This window comes from Cystoisospora suis, assembly GCF_002600585.1.
Source record: "Cystoisospora suis strain Wien I chromosome Unknown contig_3144, whole genome shotgun sequence".
Lineage (NCBI taxonomy): Eukaryota > Apicomplexa > Conoidasida > Eucoccidiorida > Sarcocystidae > Cystoisospora > Cystoisospora suis.
The window spans coordinates 1-9,526 of NW_027155939.1; the positions used below are offsets into that span (position 1 = coordinate 1).

General features: G+C 55.6%; 3 protein-coding genes across 3 annotated transcripts; 1 reads left to right on the forward strand and 2 right to left on the reverse strand.

The window, feature by feature from the left end:
- Positions 1 to 3: 3 nt before the first annotated feature.
- On the reverse strand, positions 4 to 2,504 carry CSUI_006281 (srs domain-containing protein). Its single transcript, XM_068066445.1, has one exon. The coding sequence runs from the start codon at positions 2,305 to 2,307 to the stop codon at positions 1,165 to 1,167; it is 1,143 nt and encodes a 380-aa protein (XP_067921577.1). The 5' UTR covers positions 2,308 to 2,504; the 3' UTR covers positions 4 to 1,164.
- Positions 2,505 to 5,295: 2,791 nt separating this feature from the next.
- Positions 5,296 to 7,495, reverse strand: CSUI_006282 (srs domain-containing protein). Its single transcript, XM_068066446.1, has one exon. The coding sequence runs from the start codon at positions 6,941 to 6,943 to the stop codon at positions 5,756 to 5,758; it is 1,188 nt and encodes a 395-aa protein (XP_067921578.1). The 5' UTR covers positions 6,944 to 7,495; the 3' UTR covers positions 5,296 to 5,755.
- On the forward strand, positions 6,859 to 7,960 carry CSUI_006283 (uncharacterized protein). The gene has a single exon (XM_068066447.1). It carries the CDS (start codon positions 6,903 to 6,905, stop codon positions 7,152 to 7,154), a length of 252 nt encoding a protein of 83 aa, XP_067921579.1. The 5' UTR covers positions 6,859 to 6,902; the 3' UTR covers positions 7,155 to 7,960.
- The last annotated feature ends 1,566 nt before the right edge of the window (positions 7,961 to 9,526 follow it).

The window sequence follows — 9,526 nt, forward strand, 5'->3', positions numbered from 1 at the left end:
CGTGCTCGGCGAGGGCGCGCACCCGGTGGGTATGCAGTGTGTGCCACTCCTCTACGGGAACGTCCAAGCGTCTCAACAGTTCGGCGAACACGAATGAGTAAGCTGAAAGACAACGCTGACAACCACGCGTGCCGAAAAGTCCTTGTCTGCCTCAGAGATAGATTCTCCTTCAACTGCGTCCGCTGCAATGATACTTTTTTTTCGTTTCTGTCTTCCCTTGGCACGGATACCGCCGCAGCTTACTCTTTGCCTTCGCTCGTTGTGCCTGACAAGGAGTACACCCGGCACGGCAGATTCGACTCGTCCCGCACCGCTGTCCGGCAGAAGCCACAGAGCTTCTCTTTCCCGTCAAAGGCCGACTGCTTACTTGGTGGTAGTGTGCGTCAGCCTACGAACCACCAGACGACGAATCCTCAGCCGCCTTGTCATACTGCCTTGCGAACACGATGCTTACTTGAAGGTCACCTCTATCGATGGGGCACTCAAGATTGCAGCTTCAACTCCGTCTTGAGTGAGCTGTAATCTATACGGAGCATCTGCACGCATGGCTGGTCCCCCTGATTCCACAAGCATCCAATCAAACCCGCGAACCTATGGAGCTTCTATGTCTGAATCTAAAACGAGAACCGACCGCACTCAGAGCCGGCGTCCGTGAGCCAATGATGTGCAGTCCAGGTCACCCACGGGTGAGATCCCTGCTGCTTCCCGATCACGATCGACATGAAAAATCGACTGACTTTCACACCCGCTATACTCTGAGGCCGCCTCAGCGCCGTCGGTAGTGCTTCACGAAAGTTGAACCACATAGCTACGTGGACATCAGCTTGTACTATTCAAGGGCCGTAGAAAAAAGCTCAGGTCACCTAGACCTTGGAGCAGAAGTTCTCGACAGTGCCGATATTAGTAGGCCAGCGAGGACCACACAGACGTGCCGCCGGGGGAGAGACTGACACCCATTCGTCGGCGAGCGAGCGGGTAGCGGGACAACGGAGTAATCTATCACGTCGGCCCCGGAGATTCATATCCCGCCGGCAGTGTACATGAACTTTAGTTCCAACATACCGAGGAGCGCCGTGCCTGTACATCAACGAAGGACAGGCGCTGCTCCTCTTCTTTGTGCCCTTGAGTTCAAAGACGGAAGCATTCCATCAGTACTGTAAGCAGTTAAGCAAGTGACGACACGGCCTGAAGTGCGCCTAAGGAGACAAGCGCGACCATCACATTCACGCTGGTTCCTGCGACAAACAATGGACTGCTGGCAGAGGAAGTCGATGAGGTCGTTGTCGTTGTTGACGGCTGCTTTGTGATTGTGACGTCGACACTGCATANNNNAGCTGCAGTGTACTTGCAGCCGATAGTGAACTTCCGCTCATCAGCAGGAAATTTCTCGGCTGGGATCGTCAGGATTGCTGAAGTGGCTTCTTTTGTATCCCACCACGACTGGTCGAACGCAGGCAGAAGGCCAGTGAAGGCTTGCGGCTCGCAGCTTCCGGGATCTTCACCGTAAGCGCAGAACTGCGTTAAATCCGCTGTGGGTACAATCTTCCCCTCCTTGCCGCAGGAAATAGTAAGTGTATTGTTTGATGGAGTCAGTGTCACGGACTGACGCTTGACATTGCTCGCCGACCCATAAGCGCATGCCACTGCCTCGCCGACCGTTGCTGACTTCCTCGCCTTCACTGCCACAGACACCTTACACACTGGTGTGTTGGGCGTATTGTCCTTGCACCCTACAAAGAACTGCTTATCCAGGAGAGGGAAGGCGGCTTTAGGGATAGCCAGCGAGTACTTCTTCTGATCCCCACCGGTTGTGCTCTCTTCGTTCCACTTGACGCCGGTCGCATCTTGAGCAAGCAGGCTGTCAAGTGTCACTGTCGTACCACTGTTGTTCACCTTCGACATGGAGGCGCTGGCCGCCGCTGTCGTGAGGCAGGCATTCACACCGTCACCTCCGGGGCAGACATTGCCTTGACTCATGGTGTCCGGCGCGCCGCTGTTGTTGGCTCCCACGCAAGTTAGATCCATGTTCGGGCTCTCCTCGGAAAGAGTTGCTGTCAATTCTTCCGCGGCCTGAGCGGCTTGTGGTTTAGCCAGAACCGGACATGTGCACGAGCTACCACTATTGTTACTGGTGCATTGTGGTTTAGCAGACTGAGAACCCTCCGGGTCTTGACTCCCCAGACCGTCTTGCGCGAGAACGGTGACGCACGCGCACCCTAGAAACACAAGAATAACCGCTGCACTTCGCGTAAGCCACTCTCCTTTGCGGAAGGCCTCTGCCCCGGTTGTGAGTCTCGAGAAACCCATGACGTCTTCCAGAAAGCAGTGTTTCCAAAGTTCGGCGAGTGTTCGCTGTTGAGGCGCTTCCCCACACACAATACCCCGTCCTGAGAGAAAGTGAAAATCTAAACACACATGGGAAACCCGATCTCTACAAGCGCCGCAGAACTCTACACAGGCTTACAGTGCTCAAATAGAAAAGCTGCACCGGCTCACAAACGATTCCACTGTAGAATAAGAAAGGTCGGGCGCGGCGCCGCGCTCGGTTACCGACGACACAGCCAAAGGGGCGCATGCGCCATGGCGCGGCCACGACTAGCCAGATGGTGCGAAGTGTGACACATTACGTAACACTAGCTGAGTTGTCAGTTGCAGAGTACCCGTTTCTAGTACGGAGACCGTAGACAGTCTGCACCCGTCGCGATTAGCTCGAGACTCCTGGTCCGACTAATCAGCCAGCCGCGTGACCTTCGAAGATTGTCACTTGAAAACCCGCCTACCATGGCAGCAGAGCCTCCGGTCGAGGAGGTGTGCCGCCCTTGCACGCCGCGGCTAGTGAATCAGGCTCACTGCACTTGTCTGTAACGCGTTAGTGGCGGAGGAAAGTTCGTTGCTTCACTCGTGCACGTTTGAAGCCGGAAACTTACATTTTAGCCGTACTCATTGATTTCAGAGAATCGATATTTTAGCCCAGAATAGCGTAGAGCCGGGGCAAGCGCTGTCTAACCCGCAACTTTCGCCTGTATATAGCTTCTTTTCAGTTTGTCCGGAAACGGAAGCGAGTTCCACTGGGGCAAGAACAAGTCGCTTCACGTGGGGGATAGCCACCGATACGACACCTCTAAGACGAATAGGAATACACGGAATTAGGAAACTGCTTGCCTCAGAAGAATGACATGCACCGCAGAACTCCCGGGTGACGGACTCGAAAACTCGTCGGACAGGACACCGTCAGTTCCTCGTGCCTTACGGGCTCCAAGGCAACACTCCTGTAACGAAAGCTCTGACTCCTTAGTCTTCAGTTTCCCTCGAGAAAAAGAGGTAAAAGAATAGAAGAACTGACAATGTAGATCCCTTGTATCTTTTCCCGGTGTTGTATTTTCCTCTTTCCTACAGCTTTGCGTTTGCATCCGCGGGTTTCTCAGGGCTCCGATTTTTCCACGTTACGGGCCTCAGCTCCTGTGTTAGCGGGTGGATGGCCTAGCCGCAGCCACCCGAAGATGTTGGCAGTCCTCCTCACCTTTTTATCATCCCTTGTTGTAGCAGTTCCTTTTTTTACACGACTGAAGAGAGTGACCTGATGCTGGCCGTGGCCCGCTTGACCCCGGGCTTCGTCTCTGCATCGGGGCGCCTGCGTCGGCGTCCCCGTGTTTGCTTCGTGGTGTAGTTCTCCTTTCTGCTGGGTGCTCGCCAAGTGCCACACCTCTTGCGCTGCTGCTAGTTTCTGGACTTTCATCATGCTGTGGAGTTGCTCTCGTCTTCCCTATAATGTTATACAGACGGCGGGAGGGACCGTTTGTACCAGTCGCAGCGCAGCGGCCTCTCCGACTCATCGCCGCTCAACACTACCGGTCTCACGTGCCTCTACGCCCTCCAGGCTTGGAGCGGGCGGTTACCTTCAGGATCATAAATCCTGACAAGTGCCGCTGCAAGTGCTACTTTGTCTTTGCTCCGCACTGCTCGGTAACCTCCGCACGCAGGACAGCTGAACTCTGTGTACTTCCGTGGCTGTTTCCTACAAGCGAAACTGAGGATACTTCTCCCTGGTCGGCCAGTTGAGTACCCCCCCCACCTCCACCTAAGTGCATCTCTTCACCAGCTTGAGCCATCACGAATCTCGGCAGCCTAGTCAGCCGCCACACAGGTAACATACCAAGTGAGATGATGGTACCGTGAGCTAACCAGCATTACAGGTAGCGACCAGGTGAGGTAAGGGTGAGTTGTGAACCAACACTGCACCCGGCGCAGCTGTGCATGTGGCGTTCTCCCGAAGCTAAGAGGAGCCGTTCAGATCTCCGGGACAGTCTCACTATCCGGAGTAAAAGCTACTGGGAGAGTGGACATGTATTTCAACGTTGGCGCAGACACATGAGGCGCGAGACACGAGTCGAAATCAACGGAAAAAGATACCAACCTGGCTCACTTGCCGCAGCCCCAGCGTCTTGTTCCACAGTCCTCTAGAAAAACCGTTCCCGGATAGCTGCTACATTTATGCAATCATAGGAATCCACAAGCACATGTAGGGGAAATTTCCTCTTGTGGTTAGCAGCGTCAGTTACGAGCATAGAAAACCTGCAGGCGGCGAAACACGTTTTAGACGATGTAGGAATATGGGGCCAGAGAGTGCCACATTCACTTCCGTCAAAGGAGAGACAAACACTCGGACATCTGTGCCGTGACGTGACCGACAGGTCGCACGTGACCTGTCACCGTTGGCTCTGAAGATACGTAGGCAACAGGTAGTGTATCTGAACTTTGATGGCACGTATCGGGGTATCGGGCAGAGCTGTGTCTGCACGACAGCCTCCTCCGTGCGATGTCGTTTTCCAAAATTGTAGGCATTCCAGTGGGAGATGCGACCGTGTAGAGACACCGGCGATCAAATAGTGTTGGAAGCGCGCAGGAGAGAAGTGCGGCAATCGCTCTTCTGCAGTTTCTTTCTACAAACCGCACCTAGCGTGTCCACAGGCCTGAAGTCCACATTAAATGCCACCTGGAAAGACTCTTGTCTGGAGAACTCCGGCACCAGAGTCTTCTGGATGGGAGAGCAATGCTAGCTTTTCGAGTTTTCGCCGATGTTCTCACCTTTTCTCGAAGGAACCGGTACTGACAGTCCGTCCGTCAGGAAGAGCCAAAGGGGCTCGACGAGATGCGCGATACTAACGGTTTCGAGAACGAGCGTATCAACGTGGTAGCTGAATGTGTCCAGGGCCGAGGCACGCGTGACAAAGATTAGCAGTTCAAAATCTTGCTGCTTCTTTCAAGCCCCTTCGTGTTCTCCGGGCTGGCCCGGTGTCCCTGGAGCTAGACGGCTGGTATGAAAAAAACAAATCCACTGAACAGAACATACCCAAACAATCTACAGCATCAAACCAAGAATGTCATATCTACGCTATTGCACTGGTTTACTTGGTCATGGGCTTGCACGATCTCTTACCGGACAGGGCCCACAAAGAGGCCACAAACATGCAGGGTACAGACGCCTTCGGACGAACTTGTTCTTAAAGGTGTCAGTAGTACTAGTTCCGGGAGAATGACGTAGAGGTACCGTCGGCGCAGACCGTAGCAGTCAGCCACCAGGGAGCTATGGCTAACCTGAGTAACAGATGGGATGCAACCGGCGGGACACGGTCGCACATATGGGCGTACATGGACGTCAAATTGAACGTATCATGGAGCACCGTGCCTCGTTCGCCTGCTTCTCACTTGAAGCTGTAAGCATCCCGCCTAGAGACATAAATCCTAAGAGGAGCAACTAACCAAGTAAAGAAACGGCCTGAAGTGCGCCTAAGGACAGAAGCCCGACCACCACGTTCACGCTGGTTCTTGAGACGCACACTGAACTGAAGGCAGACGAAGTCGATGACGTAGTTGTCGTTGTTGGAGACTGTTTCGCTACTATGACGTCGACGGAGCATACGGATGGCGACGCCGAAGATTGCGCGTCGCGCGTGTTATCCGGTTTAGATGCTGGAGGAGTGTACTTGCAGCCGAGAGCGAACTTGCGCTCCTCAACAGGAAATTTGTCTGCAGGGATCGTCAGGACCGCTTGGTTTCCTTCTCCTATGCTCCACCACGACTGCACCGACCCGGGAAAGAGCTCAGTGAAGGCCTGAGGACTGCAGCTTGCGTTTGTGGGGTCCCCGCCGTGGACGCACAACTTCGTTAAGTTCCCGGTGGGTACAATCTCTCCCTCCTTACCACAAGTAATAGTAAGTTTATTGTTTGATGGAGTCAGTGTCACGGACTGACGCTTAGCATTGCTGGCTGCCCCATACGCGCATGTCACTGCTTGCCCGACCGTTGTTGACTTTCTCGCCTTCAGTGCCACAGACACCTTACACACTGGGGCACTGGTTTCCTTACAACCTACAAAGAACTCCTTGTCCACAAGAGGGAAGGCGTCTACAGGGACATTCAGCGAGTACTTCTTCTGATCCTGAATCCCGTTGCTCTCCAGCTTCCACGTGACGATGGCCGCGGACGAGGCAAGCAGGGTGTTCAGTTTTACTGCCGTAATGTTGGGGGCTTCGCTGGAATCGCCACAGAGAGACACATCCGGCTTTTGCGGGCAGACATCGCCGTCCACCATGGTTGCCGGCACGCCAGAGACTCCGGCACCCGTGCACGTGAGATCCAGTTTCGGACTGTCATCGGAAAGCGTTACTTGTTGTTGGACAGCGGCTCCGCTGCGTCCCTTGTCAGCGGCAGCGCCACAACTGCATGAGGTAGCCCCATCTTTCGCGGTGCACTGGCCCAGAGGAGACTGCGGTGCCGGTGGGGTTTGCGGATTTGGATCAGAGTCGCCCGGTACACCTTGCGCGGGAACAGTGAGACACGCGCATGCTACAAGCAGAAGAGTAATTGCTCTGTTTGTCTTGAACCCCACTCTTCCGCCCCAGATGCATGGCCCGTCCGAAAGACTCCAGCGTGAAGAAGCCATGGCCTTCGTTAATCAGAACGATTGTTTCCAGGGCTCGGCTTGGTGTGAAAGGGCGCGTCCCCACGCAACTGCCACCGGACTCCGAGAAAACCTGGTGGAAGTCCGACGGCTCAATTCGACCAAGACCGACGCGTCTTCAGCAGCAAGCGCAGCAGACGTCTACAGCGCGTTGACATCTTCGTGCCCGGCAACGCGGAAGCTTCGCTGCTGATTTGCTAGCGAGAGCGAGTGACGCAAGCGGGCTCGGAGGCATGCTCGGTTACCGACGGTGAGCGGCCGCCAGGGAACGTTGCACTCGGTTCCCGGCCGCCGCCGAACGGGAGCGCCCCTGCATGTCCTCGTTTGCGACAGAAATTCTCCAACTTGGTCCAGCACCTCTTTGAGGATTCTTCCGGTGACCTTATCCTCTCTATATGCATAATTTTGGCACTCGGTCTTCGTCGCTGATCGGCTAACTGCAGAACTGGTCCTACGGGCTTGCTTGGCACCCCGCCGCGGACACGGGCGTCCCTGAGGCGACACATGGAAGCCAGGCGCGCGGCCTCTGAGAGCACGCGACTACTCGGGACGCCGCAGAGTCAGCATTTGAGATACACCCCAAACTCGTCGCTCCCATCAGTTTGAGAACTTTCGGACAAAGCGTCGAGATGGAACCATAGCTGGTGCAACCGTTACTCAGGCAGGACAGTTCCGTTTCGGCCTCCCGTGCCCACAGATAGCCGCGGCCGTCACCAGGCTCGGCACATCGGACCAGCCGTCAAGTGTACCTCAACTCCCCCAGCGGAATCGTCCAGCTCAGGCGCCACCGCCCCCCCTCCATCCCGAGTGGCTCTGGGACGGATAGAGCAGTATGTGACGGAGCGAACAGAGTAAGAGGCAATTTTGCTCTTCAAGTTTTGGGGATTACCATCATACAGAGGACGACTGTGGATTCGGTGCCTGCACGGTATGGTGTTTCTGCTGCTAGAGGAGGTGCCAACTCACATCGTCAATCCAGTGTCGTGTGCTGACTCTCAGGGAGCCACTGCGCCCCTGGTGTCTCAGCAGCCCACGGACCCAACTCACGCCTCTGTTCCGGAACCCTTCCCGTATACCGCCGCGGCGTCAGACGGCCCGCTGCCCTCAGCGCCCGTCAGCGACGCGCAGCTTACTATTAGCCAGAGACAACAGGCCGACTGCACGGAGGGGGATGGGGAGATGGAGAGCAGCACATAGGTAGGCTGTCGCTTCTGCAAGTGCTATGTATGTTCACCTTCCACGGAGAATGTCAATCAGTGCTCCCCATGTGTTGCCAAACGCGCTGTCTCGCCCCTTTCCCTCAGTGGTTGCTTCGTGGTCATTCTTCTGTGCGGTTGCACATCTCGCGTGAGCTACTGCTGCCTCGCGCGCTAAGCCCTGGCCCCAAGCCCTGCTGAAGAGGACTCGGCGGCGGCTTCCTTCGTGTCCTGGAGTAACCACAGGTACAGCGGAGACAGGTGGCACGGCGCAGAACTCCGATATTCTCTGTATGCTGAGCGAGCCCGGCGCCCTTGCCGGTAGCTGCAAGGCCCAGTCAGCCTCGCAGGACTGAAGTCGCGCCACGAGATCTCAAACGCATACATGTCACTTGTTTTTGCGTGTTCCGATGGCTGAAGGTGCTTTGGTAGGCTGTGAGCCTGGCCCGGCACAACCTAGCAAAGCTCCTCCCGACCCTGTCCACGTTCTGTCTCCCTAGGTTGCCCTCCGACTATGGCCCTTCCCCTATCGTAGCAATTGAGACCTTGGAACGCATCTTTAGGGAGTCATTCAGCTTCGCCGGGGGCCTGGGCTTATGCTCTCGCCATAAGCTCTGGTACTCGGGTGTATGCCAGGAACCGCCAAAAAGACTTCAAAAGTTAGGAAACGGGCATTCTAGCGAAGGTGCGAAGGGTCCTGAACACTGCTGAACGGACTTAGTAGCTCACGCAGCATCTACGGCGGCACCGACGGGAGACTGCGAAGAAGTAGGCGCGTTGGCCGTTGGAAGGAGGGCCAAAGGGACCGGGGACTCCTGTCCTAGTAGAGTAGCGTGGGCACTGCAAACCAACGTGTGGTTGGGTCACTGCGGGGCATACCCTCTCTAATACCTAACAGTCTGGTCGGGTCGTGTAGTTACAACGCTCGTACGTCACCACGCGTACCAGTGCCGGGTAACCGCTATGGGTTCATCAACCGGGCTTAATCAGCTGCCCTATGGTCCCATTTTTTCTTTCTGCTAGTGAAGCGCCATGCAGGGTCACTTGGCGCTCTCTTTCTTTTGTTCTTCAGCTTGTCCTGTCGCACGACGGGGTGATGAACTTTTGACGTCTCCGTGTCCCGACACTCACGCTGGCTTCCGCAGACGAAGGGGCGACACCGTGAAGTCGCTGTCTGCAGTCTCCTGGGGTCTGAGATGTGCACTCTTACGCCAAAAAGTCCAGTTTGCACGTGCAGAAACATCCTGCGTTGTGCACGGGAAATTCTTCCTCGTTCTAACTCCGAAAAATGCCCGTGCCTCTCCACGTGACCATCAGTGGGAAATGCTTCGGACACTTGGAGTCGACGTGCTCGGCGAGGGCGCGCACC